This window comes from Triticum aestivum, chromosome 6D (assembly GCF_018294505.1).
Source record: "Triticum aestivum cultivar Chinese Spring chromosome 6D, IWGSC CS RefSeq v2.1, whole genome shotgun sequence".
In the NCBI taxonomy this organism is placed as follows: domain Eukaryota; kingdom Viridiplantae; phylum Streptophyta; class Magnoliopsida; order Poales; family Poaceae; genus Triticum; species Triticum aestivum.
This window is the reverse complement of record NC_057811.1, coordinates 72,611,595-72,637,904: the sequence shown is the minus strand read 5'-3', so window position 1 is coordinate 72,637,904 and position 26,310 is coordinate 72,611,595. Positions and strand designations below refer to the sequence as shown.

Here is a 26,310-nt window from a genome sequence, read left to right as displayed (position 1 = left end):
AACTGCGTGTAGTCGCCACCGCCGTCATCGTCGTCGTCACCTCCGCCGCGGCCGCCGTTCCTGCTGCAGCCCTCCCCCGGTTGGCGCGGCTTGTTGGACGTTCCGGCGGCGTCCTCGTCGTCGTCGCTGTCGAGGATCACGACGCCGTGCTCGTCCTCGCGCCCACGTTTGCGGGCGGCTATCTCCTCTAGGGCCCGGCGCTGCCGGACCATCTCGTCGCGGAGGTACTCGTCGCGCGCCCACCGTAGGGCGTCCTCGTCGGAGAAGCCGCGCCGGGCTATCTCCTCGTACTCCGGGGGGAGGCTGGGCTCTAGTTTGGGTGCGACGAGGACGAGGCGTCCCGAGGCGGGGGTGGAGTCGGCGATGCGGACACCGGAGCTGCGGGTGCGCCGGCTGACAGGCGTGTCCTAGGGCTCCGGCTTGACGGGGCGGAGGTAGGGAGAGCCGGTCAACCGACCGGACGAGGAGGAGGACGCCCCGGGGTCCATGCGCCTCGGCGTCCACGAGCTCCCACGGCGGCGAGAGAAGGACGGGGGCTCGGGGTACTCCAGCCTCGGCGTGTTGCCGCCCTCGATGTACTCGAGGACGGCCTCCAGCGTGCGGTCGGGCACGCCCCACCATCGGTGCCGCCCCTCGGAGTTGAGCCTGCCGGAGGGCACGACGCCGTTGGTGGCCTCGAGCTGCTCGGCGTGACGGCGGCAGAAGTACGGCTCCCAAAGCAGGGACGTAGCGCGGCCCCTCCCTCGCCGCCCGCGGCAGGGAGGCGCGGATACGCGCGATCTCCGCACGCCGCGCCACCCCGGTGGGCGGTGGTGGCACCGGAACCCCGCCGGCGCTGATTCTCCATGCCCCGGGCACCCGCATGTCCGGCGGGACCTGGTACTCGGCCTCGAAGAGGAGCCGACCTTCGTCCTCATGAAGGTGGCGGCGGCCAAAGCCGTTCACCGCCGCACCGTCGCCTGGGAATCGTTCGGCCATTTCTTTGAACTAGGGACGTCGAGGGGAGAGGGAGGAAGGGGGAGAGAGGGCGCGTCGGCGGTGGAGACTCTGTGCGTGCCACCGGCGCGCTGGGGGTCGGCTTATATAGGCGGAGGCGCCGCGCGCACACGTGGCATGCGCGGGGACGCGCGTCGTCACGCCTTCACTGCACCGCCCGTGAGGCATCAATGGCGGAGGCTGACCGGCGCGGCAGCGCGCGGCAGCTTTGGCATTGATTCGCCGCGGGAAACGAGGCGATGAGGACGACGAAGCGGCGAGAAGCAGGACGAGTCGCTGCCAAGGAGGGCCCGCGGATCTTTCGCGCCAAAAACGATTCGCCCGGCGCCCCCGAGCGCCCCCCAGCACGCCGGGTTCGGGTTGGGTCCGCCGGCGCCAATTTCGGCCCGAGCCGGCGAAAATTGGGCCCTTGGGGCGCGACTGGGCCGATTTTTTGGCGCCGGCAGCCGAAAAGTCGCCTGGGGGGCCTTGTTGGGGGCGCGGCTGGAGATGCTCTTATACCTTGAAATTTAGTGAGGGATCATCTAATAATGCTATCGCCGTACTAAGCAAAATATGATGCATAAAGAATAAACATCACATGCAATCAAAATATGTGACATGATATGGCCATCATCATCTTGTGCCTTTGATCTCCATCTCCAAAGCACCGTCATGATCTCCATCATCACCGGCTTGACACCTTGATCTCCATCGTAGCATTGTTGTCGTATCGCCAACTATTTCTTCTATGACTATCGCTATCGCTTAGTGATAAAGTAAAGCAATTACATGGCGATTACATTTCATATAATAAAGCGACAACCATAAGGCTCCTGCCAGTTGTCGATAACTTTTACAAAACATGATCATCTAATACAACAATTTATATCTCATCACGTCTTGACCATATCACATCACAACATGCCCTGCAAAAACAAGTTAGACGTCCTCTACTTTGTTGTTGCAAGTTTTACGTGGCTGCTATGGGCTTCTAGCAAGAACCGTTCTTACCTACGCATCAAAACCACAACGATTTTTCGTCAAGTGTGTTGTTTCAAACTTCAACAAGGACCGGCCGTAGTCAAACTCGATTCAACTAAAATTGGAGAAACAGACACCCGCTAGCCAGCTGTGTGCAAAGCACGTCGGTAGAACCAGTCCCATGAACGCGGTCATGTAATGTCGGTCCGGGCCGCTTCATCCAACAATACCGCCGAATCAAAGTAAGACATTGGTGGTAAGTAGTATGACTATTATCGCCCACAACTCATTTGTGTTTTACTCGTGCATATCATCTACGCATAGACCTGGCTCGGATGCCACTTTTGGGGAACGTAGTAATTCAAAAAAAATCTACGATCACGCAAGATCTATCTAGGAGAAGCATAGCAACGAGACGGGAGAGTGTGTCCACGCACCCTCGTAGACCGAAAGCGGAAGCGTTTGTTAACGCGGTTGATGTAGTCGAACGTCTTCACGATCCAACCGATCCAAGTACCGAACGTACGGCACCTCCGTGTTCAGCACACGTTCAGCTCGATGACGTCCCTCGAGCTCTTGATCCAGTAGAGGGTCAAGGGAGAGTTCTATCAGCACGACGGCGTGGCGACGGTGTTGGTGATGTGATCGGCGCAGGGCTTCGCCTAAGCACTACGACGCTATGACTGGAGGAGTAAACTGTGGAGGGGGCACCGTGCACGGCTAAGAGAACTATTGGTGTGCCTATGGGATGCCCCCTGCCCATGTATATAAAGGGGGGAGGAGAGAGGCCGGCGGCCAGGAGGGGCGCGCCATGGGGGGAGTCCTACTTGGATTCCTAGTCCAAGTAGGATTCGCCCCCCCCCCCTTTCCTTTCTCCATCGGAGGGATAGGAAGAAGAGGGAGAGGGAAAGGGAGGGGCGCCACCCCCTCCTCCTTGTCCTATTCGGACTCCCTAGGAGGGGGGGCGCGCGGCCACCCCCCGCGGGCTTCCCTCTCTCTCCCTTAGGCCCATGTTGGCCCAACACTTCCCCGTGGGATTCCGGTAACCCCTCGGTACTCCGGAAAAAAAATTCCCGAATCACTCGGAACCACTCCGATGTCCGATATAACCTTCCAATATCTGAATCTTTACCTCTCGACCATTTCGAGACTCCTCGTCATGTCCGTGATCTTATCTGGGACTCCGAACAAACTTCGGTCACCAAAACACACAACTCATAATACAAATCGTCATCGAACGTTAAGCGTGCGGACCCTATGGGTTCGAGAACTATGTAGAAATGACCGAGACACATCTCCGGTTAGTAACCAATAGCGGGACCTGGATGCTCATATTGGCTCCTACATATTCTACGAAGATCTTTATCGGTCAAACCGCATAACAACATACGTCATTCCCTTTGTCATCGGTATGTTACTTGCCCGAGATTCGATCGTCGGTATCATCATACCTAGTTCAATCTCATTACCGGCAAGTCTCTTTACTCGTTCCGTAATGCATCATCCCGCAACTAACTCATTAGTCACATTGCCTGCAAGGCTCATAGTGATGTGCATTACCGAGAGGGCCCAGAGATATCTCTCCGATACATGGAGTGACAAATCCTAATCTTGATCTATGCCAACCCAACAAACACTTTCGGAGACACATGTAGAGCATCTTTATAATCATCCAGTTAGGTTGTGACGTTTGATAGCACACAAGGTGTTCCTCCGGTATTCGGGAGTTGCATAATCTCATAGTCAGAGGAATATGTATAAGTCATGAAGAAAGCAATAGCAATAAAACTAAACGATCAGTATGCTAAGCTAACGGATGGGTCTTGTCCATCACATCATTCTCTAATGATGTGATCCCGTTGATCAAATGACAACACATGTCTATGGTCAGGAAACTTAACCATCTTTGGTTAACGAGCTAATCAAGTAGAGGCATACTAGGGACACTCTGTTTGTCTATGTATTCACACATGTACTAAGTTTCCGGTTAATACAATTCTAGCATGAATAATAAACATTTATCATGATATAAGGAAATATAAATAACAACTTTATTATTTTCTCTAGGGCATATTTCCTTCAAGAAGTCCCACAGCCGCCGCTACAAAACCCTACCCTCTGCGTTAAGTCGCCGTCATAAATTACATCCCATCGTAGAAGGCAAACTGGTGGGAGCAAGAGCCGCAAAAATCCACAAAGGAGCCTCTCGACTATAGCCCGCTACATCGGTTGTACAAAGCCGCCGACAACAGCCACCATATCTGGAGAGCGGGCCCTCAGGGGACCTTTTGGTGGCCACTGCAATCCATAGCTCAAGTGGTCGGCTGATGCCGCTACCTACCAGATGGCGCTGACCACATGGAGAACGCCACCACCGGTCTAATTAGCCAAATGCCACCACATTGAGCACTCCTTTGGGAATCTGCACTGCCGACTCATGTCGCTACTGCTTCATTGTGTTAGAAACCATGTGTTTGGCCCGTCACTAGCCCGCTCGGACCCAGCCACTGGTAATTATAAGCCCCGACCATGGCGCTGGCCACACAACTACCATGGCCATCAGCAGTGCAGGAAATTGACCTAGGGTCGCCGCCCCGGTGCCCGCGCTTCGCCGCTAGCTAAACCCCATCGCCGGAGCATTAGCATCGTCAATGCACACCATGTACACCATGGATGGTACCACCTGAGCACATCCAGATCAACAGCAGGTCGGCCCCCCCCTCGCGTGGTGGGGATAGCATCCAGGGGTCCACTACGCACACAAGGCAACCCCTCGAGGTCCCAAATCAGTCGCAACTGCCCATCATCTTCCCATCCAGGGAGGCAGTTGCCCCTGGAGTGGAGCAAACCCAGATCCATCACACCCACTAGAAAAACGCCCCGCTGTCGCCTTCCCTGGGGCACGCATGGGCATTGTTGGCGTCCCCTCTAGCGGCGGCTATGCAGGGGAGGGGTTTTCCTCTAGAAGCAGTTAAGCCTGGAAGATGTTCAATGAGTATTTGTAGTAATTTCCGCACATGGAACACATGCTTTCTGTTCATAAGTCACGGTTTATTTTAAAAGACAGGTTTTCGGTCTGGCGTTTTATTTTGTTCTCTCAAATTTCCTGTTGTTTTCTGCCGAAAATGTTCCTACCGGAATTTCTGAAAATTCACAGGCTGGATGAATTTTTATTTTTGAGACAAGCAAATTGTAATTTTTTAGATTGCTGAGCCGGGGAAGAGGACGGTATGACTGGGGTTCTAGCGGACAACCGTCGAATAGAGGCAGAGCACAAAGCCACTCCAGCAATTTTTGGCGGGAAAACGATGACATATGCCCAGCACAGGCCCGTTCAAAACCATCTTTTGCAGAGATTAGACTACCGACATACGAATGCTGTGCATAGACCAGGTTCATGTAGACCAACCTCACTGACCGCTGGGCTCGATAGAGCTATAACGTGAGTATGCAGTGGAACAACCCCACGAAGCTTTCATCAGCGCCTGCCACCTCCAACAATCCCCCATATCTCTGCTGTGTGCACCGAGTCCACGAGAGCCGAGGCCTCTTTTACCATCGGAAACCTTCTGCTGTGCTCTCTCGTCGCATTACCGCATCACCACGATGTCGCTCCGGCGCCTCCTAGGCCTTCCCGCTGCCGTCTCCGGCCGCCTAAGCCGCTCCCTCTCCACCTCCACGGGTGCCTACTCCCGTCCTCCCTGGATCTTGCTCGACCAGGTGACGCTGACCACCGGGTCGGCAGCACTGGGCGCGTCCGTGCGCATCGCCGAGCCCCCGCGCGCCTGCACCCTCACCGTGCCGTCGCTCCTGGTCGACGCCGGCGCCGGCCCCGACCCCGACAGCGACGTCACGCAACTCCTCATCGGCCGCGTCTGCTCCACCAGCGCCGACGGCCTCCTCTTCCTCATCGTCTACGATCTCCACGCCACGGCCCCCATCCTCGCCAAGCAGGGTGCCAACCATGTGCGACAGCTGACCGGCCTCGACCCCGGGCACACCCCAGACATCACGCGCTTCCTCTGCAACCCTCTCACCGCCCAACTGACCCGCCTCCCGGCCATCGGCGCCGGCCGGGAGAAGTTCGGGTGCGGCCCTCACATGAGCGTCCTCACCCAATCCGGTCGCGCGCACGGGGATCCCGGCAGGCTCGCCGTCGCCGAGCTGCAGGGGAACATGATGGTCCGCTTTCTCTCGGACACGGCCAGGTGGGAGGTCGCGGACTCGCGGTCACCGCGCCGTGGCAACTCCCGCTCGCCCGGCGGTTTTACTCCGAGACGGGCCGGACTGACCAAGAAGCGTTCGCCTTCGGCGGACGGCTGTGGTGAGCTGACCTGAGCTGGGGCGCCATCTCGGCCGGCCCGTTCAGCGACCGGCCGGGGCCCCGCTTCGTGGAGCTGCCGAGGGGCAGCGTGGTGCCAGCACGCCCAGAGCGGGCGGCAGGGTGGCTTGACCTGGAGGGCATGAAGGCCGTGTCCAAGGCTGCGCTGGGCAGGTACCGGCGCATGGGGGTAAGCGAGGGGAGGGTGCGCTACGCCGAGGTGTGGGAGCGTGAGCCGTTCGTGCTCAGCTCCTATGCGCTGGACGACGAGGGCGGCGGCTGGACGCTGGACACCGCGTGGTGCTCAGCCGGCTCTGGGCGGGTGGAGACTACCCGTGGCTGCCCTTGCCGGAGAAGACGACGCCACAAATTGGCGCCCTTGACCCACTGAACGGCAACGTCATCTACCTCACGGTCGGCATGCACATCATCGGCGTGGACATGAGCAAGGAGGAGGTGATTGGGTGCTCTCTGCACAACGGCTCCACGTTCTGTGTGCCATGCGTGCTTCCACCCTCGCTTGAATCGAGCCGGATCCATGCCGCAGGTAATCGATTCAATTGCTATTAAGCTGCATGCTTACATAGCTTCATAGTTTTACATAAGCTTTGAAGCTTGAACGCCTTGTGAATGGGTGCATTGCATATGGAGTCAATTGCAAGAAACCACCACATTTGTGGCTAGGTTTGCACAAAACCACCAACTCATTAATCTGTTGCAAAAAACACCGCAAAATCACTTAAGTCGTTGCAAAAAAGCACTGATCGGGTGATTTGGCTCATTTAATCACTTTCTGACAGATAGGACCGAGTTGTAAGGTGCTGACTTGGCAACCAAATATCATACACATCCTTGTATCTAAAAATGAAAAGCAATCAAACCCCTCCTCCCAATCCCCGTGCGTTGCTCCATCTGCTCCCACCGGCTCCGGCGCCGCCATCGGCTCCCGTCGCCTTGCCGCCCCCACTGGCTCCCGTCGCCGCCGTCGGAAGCCTCCGGCGCCGCCACCGGCTCCCGTCGCCGCCGTCGGAAGCCTCCGGCGCCGCCACCGGCTCCCGTCGCCGCGCCGCCCCCACTGGCTCCCGTCGCCGCCGTCGGAAGCCTCCGGCGCCGCCACTGGCTCCCGTCGTCGCGCCGCCCCCACTGGCTCCCGTCGCCGCCGTCGGAAGCCTCCGGCGCCGCCACCGGCTCCCGTCGCCGCGCCGCCCCCACTGGCTCCCGTCGCCGCCGTCGGAAGCCCACCCGCTGCCCTCCCCTCGATGGCGCAGACGCCGCCGCGAGCGCTTCTGCCGTGGCAGCGCCAGAGCGGCCTCAGGCTCAAGCTCATCCTCTTCCATGGAGGAGGGCGACGGGAACGGCTTGTCGAGCAGGTGGAGCTCGTCGCCTCCTCCCCCTCCACTCTCTTCGTCGACCACATCAGAGGAGACTGTCGCTCCTCCGCTTCGGCTCCCGACGCGTGCTCCACATCGCTGCAGCACTGGCAGGCCAACGCGTCGAAAATGCGCACACCCCGGCCGCCTCCTCCCCCTCTACCACGGCCGTACCCGTCTCCGACGCCGACGAGGGCGCCGCCGTGCCTACCGGACAGCAGGGCCAGTGCGCTGAGGTCGTCCACACCGAGGGGGCTGATTGCACTTTTTAAAAGATCTAGGGGGTGTGTTTGTCAATGTTTTGCCAAGTCAGCTCTTGACAGCCAGGCCCCACTTGTCAGAAAGTGATTAAATGAGCCAAATCACCCGATCAGTGCTTTTTGCAACGACTTAAGTGATTTTGCGGTGTTTTTTGCAACGGATTAACGAGTTGGTGGTTTTCTGCAAACCTAGCCACAAATGTGGTGGTTTCTTGCAATTGACTCTTGCATATGAGTTCTTTCCTCTGTGATCTTATTTCAATGAGCCTGTCTGTCTACTAGCGTTCCAAGAGTAGGATTTGTTGATCATAATGGGAGATTGTCGAGTAAAGCCGCTATCTTTATAACTGTAAGTATAGATTTTGCTGACTACTCGGATACGACTAGGATGGGGAACAGAAGTTCTGAAAAGAGATTTTGTTTGTTTTCTTTCCTTTGCAAATATGCTCTGATTGTGAATTTGTTAGATGTATGGCAAATTGTGATGCATTTGTCTGAATTCAATGTATGAGAAATTGTGATGCATTTGTCTGACGTTGTAACATAAGTTGAAGTCAAGAAATATGATGTACCAAAAGCGATTAGTATTGCTATATAATGCCTACATTTTTCTTTCTATACATAACTAGAGAATAACTATCACTGGGAATTATTTGTATCCATGTCTTGTAACAACTATAACAGGGGATATAGCTTTCGAAGAGGGGAACTGTGTGAATGCTAGATAGCAAGAGGTGTATGATACTAACACAAGTTACAATCTAGGAGTAGGATGCACTACTAATTTTATCGAAAATTGTAACCATGGTACTAATTATCATTCTCTTCTTGGGTTGAAATTGGTGGTAGCACTAAGCACTTGGAACATGTGTTTTCAATCCTAAAACACCATGTTGCCAACCTGAAACTTCTGGCCCCTCCCCACAGAGTCAGCTGAAATGGTTAGATGATAAAATTATACATTTAGATTAGTGCCTCGAGGCTCATGTGGTACTCTGCATTTCCATTAAGTTGTTTTGCAGGCTATCTACTACAGATTACAGAATTTGTTTAAAGTATCCCAATGGTAGGATTTGTTGATCAGTGTGGGCAAACTCGGATAAAGCCATCCTATTTATACTAATCAAACGTTTAGCACTACTGAAACAGGCATAAAATCCCTCTCTATAAGCAAAAGTGATGAATTGGGATGGATTCTTATATACAATGCTTAGATACATACTGCACGTATACTCTGAATTGTGTTACAATTTTTCAAGTTCATGTATCTTGATCAGATGAGTTTGTTTTCAGGCAAGAAGGACGGCACAGAAAGCAAGACTTTGGCAGATGTTCTAGTTCGTTCAGATAGACGCCACAGAAAATGAAAAGTGTGCCAAGTTACCAGTCAATGTATCTCCGGGTAGTGGGTACGGAGTACTATATATCTCTTAGCCATGCTTCTATATTGATTCATCATTGGCTGTATGCCATCCAATCACATGTTTAGGAGTTTGTTTTCTTTTTGGATATATCTCTTACTCAATCCATGCAGTTCATGATTTGGAAGAGCAATCTTGTGAACTTTTGGCCAATTACCACTAGTATATACTGTCGCAGCGTTGCTGAATATCAGCCTGTCGTTCGTTAAGTTCTAGTTCATGTTTTATTGGCACTAGTAATATGTTAGGCATGCGCACTAGAGCTAAAGAGAATAACATTTCGGCGTGTCTATGCCAAGCGTTGTCATTTATTGTTTTATCATACACATGCTCAAATATTTAATCATGGCAGATGTTGCTAATTGAACTTGTTCTTCCAGTCATACAGTCTTGCGGCAGCACCATAAAGTGCTGCTGAAAACTATCTCTGTCTTTTTGCATGGACCTTTCATCCAGGAGAATTAGTGTTTCCTGAACTATGTTTCATTATGTAAAGGAGTGCTTCTGAACTAGCAGGCGTGATTAACATATCAAGTGCATAACTTCTGAAGAATGCCTGGCCTTCCACCGAAATGTCCAATTAACTATCGCCTTTTCTTTTTCCTGGAATATTTATAACCGATTGACCAAATCTTGAAACTGAAACTTGCTATTTCATATGTTAGTCTGTATCTCTCCTGAAAATCAAAATGATAGCTCCCTATTCATTTCATTTTAAAAGGGACATGTGTTCTTAATCCATTTCTGTTTACTCTGATTTTTTTCCTCTTCTTTTTTATCTGCCACTTGTTCTATTTATTTTTTATTTTCAGGTTTATTAAGACTAACGATCAGGTAGTAGCTGAGGGTGGCAGTTTGTGGGGCACTCATTTTGCAGGATATCCGGAGAAGTTTGGGTGTTTTCAGAGTTTGCTCATGAACTTGTTTTGCGGAAAATCTTGGAGTTGGTTCGAACTTTAAGTTCATACTAGGAGTTAACTTCTCTAGATACAGATGCACTGAACTGAACTGAACTGCATGAATAATGAATCTCGCCAGCAATCCTTTATTGTACATTTTTATATTGTACTCCATACAACATTTGTGCTGGTTCTTGTAATTTTGAAGCTGGTGATTTTCTATTAACTGTAGCTGGTCCAAGTACCAGGGCGTGTGTACCAGTGAGCGACTGTATGAGTCGCAGAAGCAGAACATGTACTGCGAGCCGTCGGTTTGCCTTTGTAGCATGGACGTCGTAGGTTACTTTCTTCGCCAGCCAGCACAACGGCAACATCTGCCCATGTAGCTGTGCAGTTAGCTCCTAGTCATCGTGTTCTTGTCAACCGTGCTCAATACCAACCATGTCTTCCACTCGAAAACTTTGATCACTTCCCGGGATGCATGGAAGATTGTTCAACTACGTTGATATACAAAGATGAGTTCACTCTTCTAGTTTTAAATAAAAGAAAGAAAATAAAATATGTGTTTCATCTTTTCTTTTATTTTATTTTAAAACAATTGTATTTGGTCTTCTGAAATACTCCACCAACATGTCATCCCACCAACAGCGGGGTCCATGCCTAGCACATTGGAAAAACCTTGTGGCAGGGCTGCGCGAACCAAGTCCATGCGAAAGTGAAACAACCAGTCTAGAGCCCACCCTCGTCCTCGGCTTCTCTGATTCCATTCCAAAACTCTCTCTCCTTCAGTAGGTCAACGTGTGCCTCAAATTATTCTAACATCTCCATTGGCCAGAATCGATGGCCCAGGTCACTGCCTGCCGGTGTTCCATATCGATAGTGCTGTTGAGCGACGACGTATTTGTTCGAACGGGCGTGCGAGCGGCGGATCGAGATGGTGAGGCACTACACTGGATTTACTCACGTTCGCGCCATCTGGGAGGAGATAACACCCTACTCCTGCCAGAGCTTCAAAAATTACCTCCACCATCACGTCACGCAGAGCATTGGTCTATATACATCTTTTAAGTGGAGTATATGTGTATTGTTACATTTATTTGATTTTAGAAACATGACACATCACCTTTTGATAATATACCCCCCTTGCAAAAAAAGTAAATTGTTTTTTTTCTTTTTCTTTTTTGAATCAGCAGTGTTTTGACTTGATCTTACAACCAGTTTTGGACCTTTGTTTTACGGTTTGTTCCATTATAGTTACGATTATCCACATTATTGATTTCTCTTAGTTCCATAAAAAAAATCATGTAATTTGTTAGCCTATCTTTCCCAGGCAGTTAAGCATATGCACATGTGACTACTCGATATGAAAAGTTAGAGCAACTTCAATGAGGCGATCAATTTCGTCCGCCCGTGTTTGTTTGGGTCGGCGCGGACAAAACTGGAGGCCCAACGCGTCGACCCAAACGCAAATCGCGTCTGCGTGGCGTCCGCGCCGACCCATTTCCGGCTCAAAATTGCGCCTGGAATGTGTCGCCACGGACGCGAAGCGGACGCGCCGCGTGTCTCCTCGTGGTCCGCCGCACCCCACCTGTAGGCCACCCAACCGCAATCTTTCGTCTTATTAATGACGACCACCGACAGAGGGCCTACTAGTCAGCCAATGGAAGCGTCCTTTCTTAAGAACGCGTGCGGCGGGGGCCGGCCTCATCCACTTCTCCCATCCACATCTGGCCTCCCATCACACCCTTTGCTTCCTCGCCGGCGACTGCAAACCCTAGCGCGCCCATGGGCCTCTTCGGCAGCAGCATGGCAAGGGCAAAGGCAAGGGCACCCCCGGCGCCTCGTCCTCCCGTGCTCCCCCTCCCCCTCCTCCTCCGGGATGGGCTGGAGCAAGCCCTTGCCCTGTCGGCGGTGGGGGACTCCACCCACACCCCGCTCTTCGTGCCGCCACCGCCACCGTTGCCGCCCGTCCAGCCCAAGCCGGAGCCGGAGCCGACGCGGAAGCGCTCCCCGCCTCCACCCACTTTGCCGGAGGAGGCCTACTCGTGGACGGGCCAGTATCGCGAGTGGGTGAGCGTGCCTCCCGTCCACTTCACCGCGACGCCAACGCGGGAGGCGGCCCACCTCCAGCGCTGGAAGGAGCATTGGCTCCGCCAGGAGCAGGCCGACAGCGAGGAGCAGATGTGCTACAAGGCCATGCTCCAACGCGACGCGGAGGCGCCCCAGCTCGAGGAGGAGGAGGAGGAGCGCGCGTGGCTGGCCGCAATGCCGCCGCCCCAGCAGACGCCGGAGGAGGCTGCCCTGGCAGCGTACCAGGCGGCGTTCGGGTGGGCTGGCCCTACTCCGGTCTTCATCGACCTCACCGACGACGGCGGCGTCGATGGCAAGGGCAAGGGCAAGGCCGGTGACGTCTAGGGCAGCGTGCGGGGTGGCGGCAGGCGGGCGCAGACTTTTTTAATGTTTTATTTAATGTTTAATTAGATTTAAGTGGACTTTGGCCGGCGTTTGACCGGCCACTTATGTTTATTTCGTGCGAGCTGTTTTTTTTTCACACCGGCACATTTGGGTTGGCCTCCCCGTTGGGCGGTCAAGCCGGCCCATTTTAAAATGCGGACGCGTACATCCGCCTGGCGGACCCAAACAGACAAAAAATGAACAAAGCGCGCGTGGGTCGCCCTGTTGGAGTTGCTCTTATGGACCTAATTACTTTATTTTGCAGCCTAATTCGTACTGCTTGAATACTTCTGTAGTTACTACCCACTATGTTCACAAATATAAAATGTTCTAACCTTTTTCTGAATTTGACGTATTTTGACAGATGTCGACATACATGCACATACACTATATAAGATGTTCTAACTTATTTTTGAATTGGTTAGACAGATGCCCACATACACACTATATAAGATGTTCTAACTTTTTTTCTAAATATATGTTTTAACATAGTACAATCACAGATGTGCATACACGCACATACACTCATTCCTATAAACATGCGCACGCCCAGGAAAATTCAAGCACATGTGCCAAGTCTAATACTTGAACTTTGATGGCCTATCACAAGGAAACTAACCATTTAAGTTATGCTCAGTTCACATATTTTAGTGTGTTTGTTCACTCCATTCAGTCTGTATATAATTTATATTGAAATATTCAAAACATGTTATATTTACGAACAGAGAGAGTAAATAGTAAGGTAATTTGACCTAGATAAACTAACTATGAAAACAGCCATGATATCCAAGTTAAAGTTAGGAGCGGTGCAGCTACCATGGTGCCCGAAATAGTGGGAGAGCCTCGTGGGGAAGGGGACGCCCATGGCGGGCCGGGGCCATGCATGCACCAACGAACTCTACCTAGCATCCGCCATTCCCCGTCCCCACCCTTCTTCTTCCCCTCTCCATTTCACCCTCCCCCCAACAAGGCCGTCTCCCTGGTACGTACGTAGGTAATTCACCTGTCGATCCGTGTGAATCGCTTCTTGTTATCTCTTCTCCATCGATCCAGGAAACTAACTGGTGGCAGCGGCCGGCGGTGGTTGATTGCTCAGGTGGTGGTGCAGCCGCGCTCGCTCGCCCGGCCGGCCGCCGTCCCCGCTAGCTAGCTAGCTAGCCGGTGTGATCGATCGACGAAATAAGGCGACGACGACCAACACCCCCGCCGTCCCATGTCCGCGACGGCCGACGCGGCGGCGGATGGCGCCGCCTCGACCCCGACCTCGCGGGCGCCCGGCATGGCGTCGTCGGCGTCGCTCCGGCACCGCGCCATGAGCGCCTCCTCCAAGATGCTCCGCAGCTCGCTGAGCCGGCGGTCGGGGCGGCAGCGCAGCAGCAAGGTGATGTCGGTGGCCATCGAGGACGTGCGCGACGCCAAGGAGGCGGCCTCCGTGGACGCGTTCCGGCAGACGCTCGTCCTGGAGGAGCTCCTCCCGGCGCGCCACGACGACTACCACATGATGCTCCGCTTCCTCAAGGCCCGCAAGTTCGAGATCGACAAGAGCAAGCAGATGTGGTCCGACATGCTCAATTGGCGCAAGGAGTTCGGCACCGACACCATCATGGAAGTACGTAGCGTGGCGTGCTCCATTAGATTATTTCATCCGTCGATCAAAACACACTGTCGGCCTTTAATTTCTTCTCTATTCGACGTACGTACGCAGGATTTCCAATTCGAGGAGGTGGAGCAGGTGCTGGAGCACTACCCGCAGGGGCACCACGGCGTGGACAAGGACGGCCGGCCAATCTACATCGAGAAGCTGGGCGCCATCGACACCACCAAGCTGCTGCAGGTCACCAGCATGGACCGCTACGTCAGGTACCACGTGAGGGAGTTCGAGAGGGCCTTCGCCCTCAAGTTCCCGGCCTGCTCCATCTCCGTCAAGCGCCACGTCGACCAGAGCACCACCATCCTCGACGTCTCCGGCGTGGTAATTAATTACCTGCTCATCATCCATCATCGACGGCAACGAATGATCCATGCCTAGCTAGTTTCTTCAGCATTTTCATAGAGCAGCCACACTGGAAAAAAGTTGATGTGACACCGTTTGGCATGTCTCAGGGCTACAAGAACTTCAACAAGGCTGCGAGGGATCTCATCGGCCAGCTCCAGAAAATCGACGGGGATAACTTCCCTGAGGTATACCATATATATATGATACGATATGCCGATGGGTGTGCAGTGATACTGCTCCATTGACGGCCCATGCTTCGGTATTGATTCTCTTTGAGAAATCTTAATGCTAACCGGCACAAGCAATTCATGTAAACCTGAGAATTAAACCCAATTTTATCGTGTACTCCCTCTGTAAACAAATATAAGAGCGTTTAGATCACTACTTTAGTGATCTAAACGCTCTTTAGTGATCTAAACGCTCTTATATTTGTTTACGGAGGGAGTACTTTTTATCTGTCTACAATTTGGTCAGCCTGTTTTGTTAGCAGATTTGTGTGCTCCAAGAAAATTATAAAAATCAATGTTGTCAACTAGAAGTACTTGACAGAAAATTCTCTAGACAAGGGAGTTCCGGGAACAAAATTTATTGATTTACATGTTTGCCAAATATCTCTTCTTGGAAATGATGCTCGGCTGATGATTTTAACTGACGATGCAGACCCTGTGCCGGATGTTCATCATAAACGCCGGTCAGGGATTCAGGCTCCTGTGGAACACCGTCAAGTCCTTCCTTGACCCCAAGACCACAGCCAAGATCCATGTAACCCATCTCTTCTCAGTTCATGTCCTTTATCAGTCAGTCATCGGCTAATCTATGTACTTGATCAAGAGTTATGATCCCTTTTTATTTACGGTTCATACCTCGGGGTTTAGGTTCTCGGCAACAAGTACCAGAGCAAGTTGCTGGAAGTCATTGATCCCAGGTTTGTCCAAGAAGTTCTTCTTTTTATATAGCAACTCTAAAAGGATTTTGCAAGTTGGCAGCACTGACAATTCAAATGAGTTTGCTTTGCATAGTATTAGCAGCATGCTGAAGTTGAACTCACCTTTTCTGTTCCTGTTCTGCGGGGTTCGACAGTGAATTGCCCGAAATGTTTGGGGGCACTTGTGTATGCGAGGGCGGAGGTTGCATGCGCTCCGACAAAGGACCGTGGAAGGACCCTGAAATCATAAAGGTTAATGGTTATTTTCCAACAATCAGAGTTCATACATGATGCAAGGGAATGTATATTTGCTAGTGCACACTTGCCAATGGAAGTAGTAGTGATGCTATACTACAGCTGAACCCACTTCTGAGCACAGGTACCATGAACATTTTGTGGTTTGATTCTTCAGATGGTGCAATGTGGCTTGGGGAGATGCGGAATGAACAACTCGGACCCTGCCAGCGCCGAGGAGAAGACTATCACCGAGGACGACGCTGCGCCGGCTGTAAAGGTTGCCACGAGATTTCTTACTTATACATGCAGGTTTTACATGGCCTTTTTTCCCGACACATTATCGTTCGCATCTCTGACGAACATCGCCTTTGCAGAAGCAAGAGTCGATGCGCCGTGACGGCGTCGACTCTCCCAAGGTGGCGCACGACAAGACCGAACACCCGCCGCATATGGCTCCCCTCCATGAGGTGCCAAATGAAGAGACCAAGGTGAAGGAATATGTCTAACGCCTAGCATTTTGTCGGATTTGCTACAGTAGCGAGCCAGACAACATTGTTGGTCCCTTCCATGGTAGTAGTAGTGAGTACTAACTTGACTTTGTGTGGCCTAATTCTGCTGCATCTCTGAACCTAGGATTCGCAGGCTGCTCCTTCCGGCAAAGAGGGGGGCTCCGCGCCCTACGACGAGCTCTTCCCCATGGCGGACAAGGGCATGGATTTCAACTGGAAAGGCGAGATGAGCGCGGAGAAGCTCGCCATCGCGAGAGGTCAGCTCGGGCTTTGCACCCTTCAACCAAATAAAAACTCCATGAAAAAGCAGAGAGAAAGAGAGAGCTAATGGAATGAGGCGTTGGTTTGTGACTTTGTGTGTGGTTCTGAACGAATAGTGAGAATGTGTTTGGCATGGTGGCAGATATGTACGCGTCGCTGCCGGACGCGTACAAGCACGGCGACGCGGGGGACCGGCAGGTGGTGACGGGGTTCATGGCGTTCGTGATGGGGGTGGTGGCCATGTTCCGGGTGGGCAAGATCGCGCCGAAGCGCGCCATGGACGCGGCCATGGGCATCGCCACCATGGAGGCCATGGCCCAGAACCGCAAGCTCCTGAAGGCCCAGGGACAGGGCGGCCCCGGGGGCCCGGTCGTGGTGGCGGGCGTGTCGACGGCGCAGTTCGAGGCGCTGGCGAAGCGGGTGGGCGAGCTGGAGGAGAAGGTGGCCGCCCTTGGCTCGCGGCCCACCGAGATGCCAGCCGACAAGGCGGAGCAGCTCGCCGCCGCCGCCACCCGGCTCGACACCCTCGAGGCCGAGCTCGAGTCCACCAAGAAGGTGAGGACCACATGACATGATACAGACACTCCTTCTTGTGTGATCCTGGATAGATTAATGGTGGATCCATGTACATTGCAGCTTCTGGAGACGTCGAAGGGGCAGCAGGAGGAGGTGCTGGCATACATCGAGAAGAAGAAGAAAAAGAAGGGGATGGTAAGGCCGGCATTCTCACTCACTTGCATGTCTGCAGCATCAGTTGGTACTGTTAGGCTCAAGCTTGTGGTAAGCACTCATCTTACAAGCTGATTTCATTAAAGTTTTGTCTCCAACAGCAGAATCCATTCCGTTGGTGAGGAGAAGATCGCTGACCGATGACTGCGGCGACGGCCGGCGACTGCAGGGGGGAGAAGGGGGAGCAAAGCAAGAAAGAGAAAGAGAGAAAAATGCAGAAAGAAGGATACATACATACACACTTACAACCTGGAATGCCGAGGCTGAATTGTAGTACCACCACATTAGGCCACAAGATTTTGTATTTTTGTTTATCTTCGGAGCAGAGATCGAACTGTTTCATGTGAAATTAGTCGCAGCGCTCCGAGCAGGCAGGTCCTAGCTATGCCGATCCCGTCTTGTTGAAACATATTTTCTGTGTGTTTAGAAGAATTGTAAGGCCTTTGTCTTTATGAAGACTCTCTCAGTTTTGCGCTTCTGAAGAATGCTGTGTAACTGAACCGTGATTGACACAGAATTGGTGATGCCTTAGCAACAATCTGGCTGCAGCTGGAGGATTGTGGCACACAATGATGCCCTATCAACAATGGTCTTGTTTCCCCTCGTTATTTGCATCCTATGGAACTACGAATAGCTCAGCTAGAGCTGCATATCGTCAGTCATGGTGAAAGCGCGTGTAACCAATAAGTGGAGTAAACAAATTGCAGAACCAAGACAGGTCAACGAAGGAATTCTGCTGCAATCCTGTATTCATAAGACAGGCAGGCTGAAACGGGTAGAATTCAGCGCAAAAACACATTTATTTATGTTAGGATTTTCTGTCCATTTACAAACCCATGTATGTCTTTTTCACATTTGTCAGGAAAACGAACGGATCAACCGTTTACATCATCTCAAACGCCATCTCCGGCATCTCAGAAAAAAGAAAACTGAACCAAGGGGGTCTCTCTCCTCGTCCGTCCTAGTAGCAAGACATCGGCTTCTTCTTCTTTTTCTGCAACAGGAAGGTAGAGATGACACATGAGAAACAGATCAAGAGATGAAAAAAGCAGTAAAAAGACTGCGTTATGCGTTACAAACCTGGGCCTTGGCAATTGTCTTCCTGTCAACGTAAGCAAGGAGTTCCTCCTGCCTGATAAGAGCCTCGTGCAGAGCCTAGATGAATTTCGTAAATGCACAGGGTAAGTGACAAGTACTGACCTTCTCAATTATAAAATAATAAAATATGCAACAAGTTCTGAAGTGGTGTTGTGGTTTTTTCATCCTAGTGACACAGTGAGCAGCAAGCCATGGAATTTTTTTTCGAAATCGGAGTGCAAACCATGGAATTACCTTCTTTGTTACGATGAGCTCGGCTTCTAGTGCATCCACGCGGCGGACAGCGGCATTAAGCAGCTCTTCTTTCTCGCAAGGCATTTCAGAAGGTTTTTCTTCAAGCGCATGAACCTTCGCTTCAAGCTCTGCCAGCCTTTGCAAGACTAACGAGAACAGGTCAGATTCAGCAAACCCAGGACCTGGTGACGGGGGCCGGAACTCCTCTTTTGGAATGCAGTCTTGATATACTGCAGAACTTTGTTCGTCTGACTCATTTTTATCTGCCAATCTCTTCGTGGCAACATCTTTAACTGACCGAAGCAGCGTTACAATAGCAATCACAAAAGCCATCAGAGCTGGAATAATCTGATCCAAAGACCTGTTGGATGCCTTTGTGGTGGTAGCCAAAGAAGAGTCTACATTCAAGAAATAGCAAAAATATCAGGTTTTGTCAGTATCAGAAAACATCCTTCAAATCCTGCAATAAAGTGACAAACAAATACCTTTGGGCGGGACAGGCACCTTCCAAGGCAGTTCTCTCTTCCATGTTGCATCCACTGCTTTGTCAACAACAGGAACATCATATTCAGGCATACGGGTAGAAAAGCTAGTGGCCCTGATCATCTTGACCTGAAAGGCGAAAAGGCAAGTTCAAACCAGTGTAACACAATCCATGCGCGTAACAGAGAAACAAAGAGAAGGGGGTTGTAAATTCTTTTTTTAACATGTGGAAATTTAAAAACGGCTAGCCAGGAAATTAGGATAGCAACAAAGTGAGTAGTGATTGGTTTTAGTTGTTTAGAACCTACTTCTTTTCTCTACCTAACAGATTGTTTGATGGAGACAGGCAGTTCCAATTTTTTGTTTGCTATGAAATGTAGTCATTATACAAATAGTTAAGATCAACCACCGCATACTGGTGGTTTGGAGCACAGTAGTGCCATCAAATTTCAGTTCAGCTACCCTGATGAGTATGCTGATTGACAATTGTATTTGAGTGATAGATCAATTGGCTGGTTCTTTGTTCGTAAGTAACTGCATCTTAGCACAATGTAATCTAAACTACTGACCTCTTCACGAACGGGGGTCAACTTAGGGTGAGAGATGTAACTTCTTAGAGCTTTGGGGGAAGTTACATCTTCCGCTTCAGATCCAGACTCCGCAGTTGATGTATCACTTCCACGTACCTGGCATTCCATGTTAAAACAAATTATATTCCTGCATAGATCACTCAAGCATAGAACAATACAAATTGATTGTGAGACATACCGTTTGGTACTTAGACTTGGGATAAGAAATAATAGTTTCCGTCCCATTGGAAACAGTTACAATCTGCCGAGCACACTGGGCCTCGCCATTAAGGACTTTCTGATATCAGCGTATAATGAGCACATTAAGAGAGGAGATAATAAAGGAAAGTGACTAGTAATAGATACATGATTACCAGGAACCTGATAGCCATACCTTCAGTATGTTCGCGTCCTTCCATGGCCCTTTTTCAGCTTTGAGGCACCCTCCATATTCAGGACAGGTGCAAGTGCCACCAAGAAATTCTGGCAATTCACTGATCAATTATCACAAATGAAAAGAATAATTAGAACAGAGTATTCATTAAAACAAGTCAACGTATTACAAGAACAGTACACTGAACGCTGCTTACCTAGCATCAATTATTTCAAGCAGTTTACTTTGACACTTGTTCCCAAGTACCTGACAAAACACAATAGCACCTAGTAAATCAAGTGAATTTAGCATAAAAAACAAAGTGTGGTCCGTGCGAATGCTTACATGTATCTTGGAAGTGGTTTTTGGGTCGAGGAAAGATTTCACAGTGCTCCATAGCATCCGAAAGCCCGGGCCAGCATTGACTATAAACATTTGGTGTAAAGTCTGGAACATAGAACAGAAAATGGTGGATATTTAACTGACTAAATCACAATAGAATATGTGAATGCCGAACTATGCTTATCACAAGAGTAGGGTGGAAATCCAGACCTCAGGGTAGTTATCGTTGTCAACTTTCTGCAGTCGCATAATCAATTCACGTGCAGTTTTGCTGAAATTTTTCAAACCCTGCAAAGCAGGAACTGAGTCAGAACTAGCTAGTTACCAGGCTTGTAAGGAAATGGACAAGTTGTGGAGACTGAGTCTTCAGAAACATACCACACCCTGAACATCCAGAATTGTGGTGCTCGAATTGATGTGTCTTTTAGCCGCAAGAGAGCATGCTGGAAATTTGATCAAGAAGCTCCTCTCGAATTCCTTCACATGGTACCTTACATATCTGTCCATAGTTGTTACATTCATAAGCTTGTTAGGGTCAACCTTTCCAAGCCTTTCAATATAAACAGGTCTCCCCTCTTTGTCAACGCCATGATAACCATGAGGATAGTATTCCAGAACAGTGTCCAACTCAGTGTAATCAAAATCCTACAGACAAATGTGGCTCCAGCTGTTATTTATAGTCAAACAAATCAGAAGTTCAGAACTGTATTATAACTTTAATTTCAGCTAGCTGACCTCAACAATAGTATCAGTACCATATTCCTTCCTCCATTGAAGCATGTCAGTCCACATTTGCTTTGCTTTCTCAATGTCAAATTTCCTTGCCTTTAAGAATCTAAACACAAAACATTTTAAATTAGCTTATAGACACCAGTGTGAGATATTATAGCAAACAAAGAAGAAACATGCCGAGTTAATGTAACAGGGGCGTGATAATTAACAGGATTATACCTCAGCAGCATATGATAGTCATCATGCCTTGTAGGCAACAATTCGTCCAAAATTAGTGCCTGTCTAAATGCTTCTACCTCTTCCAGTTCCCCTAGATCACGCACATCTTCAATAGACACAGAGAGAACCCGACTGCCACTCTTCCTCCTGTTCTTCTTTTTTAAGGAATGCCTAAGCTTACTCGATGCATCTATAGCTTTCTTCTTCAAAGAGCCCATTCTTGTCTTCTTTTCATCTTCGGAGATTTCAAAATCTGATCTCCTCTCGTATGATCTCCTGTCATCGTGACTTGAACAACCTTCAAAACCTGAGACTGAGACATCAAAAAGGTAAATAAGCCACCGGTCAGGCCAAGTTCTCCAAATTGCAGCACTAATTTACTTTGATACAACAATGAGTGCTTGGCAGACAGTAGCCACATTAAATTATACCCGTCATACTTATGAGCATAAGTGTGTGACACTGGGTTCTAGGCCCGCCCTACGCATTAGAATTAGTAAACGATAAAGGTTAATGTCATGACAAGTTTTGAACAACACAAGCTTTGGGAATATTGAACAAAATAATTCAATTTTTATAACATTACGGGGCCAGATGATAACAGCTACAACTAGCATCACCACCAGAGGTTCAACTTCTTCCCAAGTTTCAGAAACAAGGATGATAGGATCAAATGAACGGAATCATTAGCCATCTCCCTTCATAACTTGATGCTGTGATATTTTGAGACAATGCTAGCGAGAAGGTTCAACTCCACAGGATAGATACATGCGCTCTTGATTACAAGGTCTAAGTCCGGTCCTCCACCAGATGATACCAAACTACATTGGCATGTGCTTTTTGCATTAAATTTTCTGGTGTTCTTGTCTACCAGATTATTGGTCACGAATTAGGTGACAGGTCAGGGCACCTTCTCCTCATAGCAAAAGGATTCCATCCCTTCTAGCCTAACAAGCTACTTGCCTCCAGGCGAAAATTACACAAGGATGTGGTAAGAAGTTTACAGCCCCACAAAAATCCAACCTAGCCTGGCGGTTCCTGGCATAGGGAACTACGCGTGAAGCCAGCGGATGACCACAGCAGGCAGCAGCACCTGCGATGAGGCCAAATGGACGAGGTATTGAACAGGTCACCACCTCGCAGCCGCCAAACCCATCCTACGACCCGGCGCGTACATACGGATCCAAACACGATACGGCGGCGAAAAAACAACTATTCTAAGTCGGAACCCAGGGAAGCCGCAGCCAGCCGCCTAGGCAGGCGCGGCTAGTCCAATCTTCCAAGGAAGCACCACAGCTCACGCCACGGATCACGGTTAGCCTTCGCGGGCACGGCGAGGCAACCCAATGCGGGCGGCAACCCAACCAGGGCCGCGGGAAATCGAGGAGCAAGGGCGCGCGGGAAAAGGCGAGAGGGAGGGAGTCGATCGAGGGCGGGCTCACCTGGGCGCGCGAGGCGATCGAGGTGGCCCGACATGGGCGCCGGATCCTCCGCTCCTCCTCCGGGCGCCAAACCTCCGAATCCTGAAACGGAAACCGCATTCCCGTCAGAAACCCTAGCGAAAATCGCCCGACGAGGATAACCAGCCCGGCCGCCGCGAGCGAGCCGGATCCCCCTCCGGTTCCGGCGGGGGATCTCGCGTCCTAGCCAAGCCACCTCACCTGAGAAACGCCGGGGTCGGGGAACTCGCCGGCGATCGGGGCGGGCCGCGTGGTCCGAGGCGGGAATCCGAGGGATTTTTTCCTCCTGGGGAGTGGCGCTGCGTGGGGGAGGCGGGACTGCGGGGGGAGGGGACGGGTGGGAAGTGGGTGGGGAGTGGTGGTGGTGAAGGGAGCAGGGGAATAGAGAGGAGGGAGGGAGGAGGGGAAAGAGACGACGATGGTGTGGAGAGAGAGAAAGGCGTTGGGGGAAGTGTCCTCGCCGATTCCTCCCGGAATTCGGTGGCTCCTTTTTTCCTTTATCTTTGCTGTGTTCCGGGCCCGTTTCGCGTTGGGGCCCCTCGGATTTTAGCGAATCGTGTCGCGGCTCCCCCTCCCGGCGGCTGGTCTTTTCTCTCCGTTGCACGCCGCCGACGCCGGTGCTCGAGAGTACTACTCCCTCTGTTCGAAATTACTTGTAGCAGAAATGGATGTATTAATGGCACATGGGCATGGCAGACATGGGCATGGCAGACTTTCAAATTCATCAGAGTCGATCGTGCTGTTTCGAAAGTCAAACTATGGTCCTATACATGGTGTCGGACATAGTCAATGGCATGAGTGTAGTATACAATTAGTATTTGACTTTGCAACTTTGACTTTCAAGTTAATTTTCGAGTCACTTGTACTCCTTGAAAATGACGTGGTCAGTGTATTGTTGTATGTATACCACGTATAGCGCACGAGTGCTGGTGATGAAATAAGGTGCTTATCTGGTTGGGTTTTTCAAGTCTCGCTTGGCGAGTGTATTGATGTATTATGAAGAAACTGGGGAAAAAAATGAAGAAACTGAGAAAAATGAAGCCTTGAAAAAAAAATGCGAAGAAACTCAAATTGCTTAAAGCGAGACTTGAACTTGGCGAGTGTATTGATGTATTATGGAGAACTTGAAAAAATGAAGCCATGAACTTGGAAAAATGTTGCATGTGGGGTAAGCAATTTGAATTTGATCAAAACAAAGTAGCGCGTGGTCGGTTTGATCTCCGAGATAAGGCGTGGCGCCTAAATGATGATGGGTGTGTTGTTCTATCCATGGAAATAACGTGCTTAAGTGGGTTTTTTTGCGAGAATCATCTAGTTTTTGTTTGCATTTGATAGATTTATATCAATATTGATAATGGATAGTGTCCGGTGTAGACATCAAGTAGTGTCTTTTTTACATGTCGATACTACAAATGTCTGATGAAAGTTATTTCATTGTGAATGCCTGACATGGGCACACTTTCCCCCCAACAAATAATCTTGGAAGCATAGTTTTTAAAAGCGGACTTCTTTAAGCCCGGTAGACCATTTGAGCAATCGAACAGGAAAAAACTGTGAACCGGCTGTTTTTTTGATGAACGGGCGGTTCGCATAAAACAAGATGGTTTGATGTAGATTCCAGAAAAGCCCCTCAATTGAATCTTTTTTTTTAATACAAGCTAGCTAAGGGTAGCGTCGGTAAAGGAAAAAAAATCTATTTTGGTAGGATTTCGCCCGATTGAGAGCTTTCTCTCTCGATTCCGTCCATAGAGACAAACCCATCAGGTGTCGCCGGCCCCTCCGCAGCCACCTTGCTCCGCGCCGCGAACCCGACAATTGAACCAGTGAACCCGCGGTTCGACTGGTAAACACCTGAAGTGACAGCCTTGCCGGTTCGATTACTGGTTTGGTTTTTCTAACTATGCTTGGAAGGATTGATGTCGTTATTTCTCACGAGGGATTAACAAACATGTTGATACTAGTATGTTCCATTTTAGGAGCATAGCCACTAAAAAGAATGTTTGATGTACCACAATATTCTTCTCCCTTTTTGTGGCTAACTATGTAACAATTGTAGCATTCTAATTTAGGAATAGCAACCAAAAGGTGCATCTTGCAGTATCAATTTATTTCCCTTCTATTTTTTGGGGCAACTTTGCATGTATAAAATGTTTTTCCCTATGACAATGTGTAAATGACATGTTTCTGACTGTCATACCTTAAAATCCCTAAAAAGGTGCAATGGGAAGGTACTTCCATGTGTTTCTTGAGGGGATCGTATGATCTTTATCAAGATATATACTCCATTTTATATATTTTGTCTAGTTTTTCAAACAATAATTAGAAGGTGTGCTTTGCAACAACACATTTTTTTTATCATGTATAGGAATTAGATATTAACACGTGGTTCCTGGTTACTCTGTCACGTGATTACATATTTTTTTATCAATTCATTGGTGTACTTTTGATAAAAATATATTATTTTATTGCTTAAAAACCAACAATTGAATAGTGAACTGGCGGTTCGATTGGTAAAAACCTGAAACGACAGCCTTGCCGGTTCGATTACTGGTTCTATTTTTTTAACTATGCTTGGAAGGCTTGACGTTATTATTTCTCACGAGGGATTAACAAACGTGTTTACGCTACTATGTTCCATTTTAGGAGTGCAGTCGGTAGAAAGAATCTTTTGATGTACCACAATATTCTTCTCCCCTTTTGTGGGCTAACTATGTAACACTATAGAACTCTGGTTTAGGAATAGCAACCAAAAGGTACATTTTGCAATATCAATTTATTTCCTTCTATTTTTTGGGGCAACTTTGCATGTATAAAATGTTTTTCCCTATGACAATGTGTAAATGACATGTTTCTCATTGTCATACCTTAAAATCCCTAAAAAGGTGCAATGGGAAGGTACTTCCATGTGTTTCTTGAGGGGATCGTATGATCTTTATCAAGATATATACTCCATTTAATATATTTTGTCTAGTTTTTCAAACAATAATTAGAAGGTGTGCTTTGCAAGAACACATTTTTTTATCATGTATAGGAATTAGATATTAACATGTGGTTCCTGGTTACTCTGACACGTGATTACACATTTTTTTTATCAATTCATTGGTGTACTTTTGATAAAAATATATTATTTTATTGCTTAAAAACCAACAATTGAACAGTGAACTGGCGGTTCGATTGGTAAAAACCTGAAACGACAGCCTTGCCGGTTCGATTACTGGTTCTATTTTTTTAACTATGCTTGGAAGGCTTGACGTTGTTATTTCTCACGAGGGATTAACAAACGTGTTTACGCTACTATGTTCCATTTTAGGAGTGCAGTCGCTAGAAATAATCTTTTGATGTACCACAATATTATTCTCCCCTTTTGTGGGCTAACTACGTAACACTGTAGAACTCTGGTTTAGGAATAGCAACCAAAAGGTACATTTTGCAATATCAATTTATTTCCATCTATTTTTT

General features: G+C 49.5%; 2 protein-coding genes across 5 annotated transcripts; one reads left to right on the top strand and one right to left on the bottom strand.

Moving 5' to 3' along the window:
* The first annotated feature begins 13,532 nt into the window (after positions 1-13,532).
* On the top strand, positions 13,533-17,797 carry LOC123143615 (phosphatidylinositol/phosphatidylcholine transfer protein SFH12). Of its 3 annotated transcripts, none has more exons than XM_044562552.1 (13): positions 13,533-13,666; positions 13,781-14,293; positions 14,390-14,656; positions 14,788-14,865; positions 15,341-15,442; positions 15,556-15,605; positions 15,761-15,857; positions 16,018-16,119; positions 16,217-16,330; positions 16,476-16,608; positions 16,755-17,167; positions 17,249-17,323; positions 17,443-17,797. In XM_044562552.1, the coding sequence occupies exons 2-13, from the start codon at positions 13,898-13,900 to the stop codon at positions 17,461-17,463; spliced, it is 1,848 nt and encodes a 615-aa protein (XP_044418487.1). In that variant the 5' UTR covers positions 13,533-13,666; positions 13,781-13,897; the 3' UTR covers positions 17,464-17,797. The 3 variants fall into 3 exon arrangements, with proteins under 3 accessions (XP_044418487.1, XP_044418488.1, XP_044418486.1); XM_044562553.1 differs by having other exon boundaries at positions 13,543-13,678; positions 17,446-17,797; XM_044562551.1 differs by having other exon boundaries at positions 13,543-13,678.
* A 325-nt stretch (positions 17,798-18,122) lies between these two features.
* On the bottom strand, positions 18,123-23,305 carry LOC123143614 (phosphatidylinositol/phosphatidylcholine transfer protein SFH6). Of its 2 annotated transcripts, XM_044562550.1 has the most exons (15): positions 23,053-23,304; positions 22,834-22,914; positions 21,392-21,704; positions 21,176-21,275; positions 20,819-21,085; positions 20,651-20,728; positions 20,444-20,545; positions 20,316-20,365; positions 20,120-20,219; positions 19,925-20,023; positions 19,726-19,842; positions 19,159-19,285; positions 18,674-19,071; positions 18,422-18,496; positions 18,123-18,335 (listed from the first exon to the last, which is right to left on the bottom strand). In XM_044562550.1, exons 2-15 carry the CDS (start codon positions 22,865-22,867, stop codon positions 18,303-18,305), a joined length of 1,893 nt encoding a protein of 630 aa, XP_044418485.1. In that variant the 5' UTR covers positions 22,868-22,914; positions 23,053-23,304; the 3' UTR covers positions 18,123-18,302. The 2 variants fall into 2 exon arrangements, with proteins under 2 accessions (XP_044418485.1, XP_044418484.1); XM_044562549.1 differs by having other exon boundaries at positions 20,316-20,545; positions 23,053-23,305.
* Between the last annotated feature and the right edge of the window lie 3,005 nt (positions 23,306-26,310).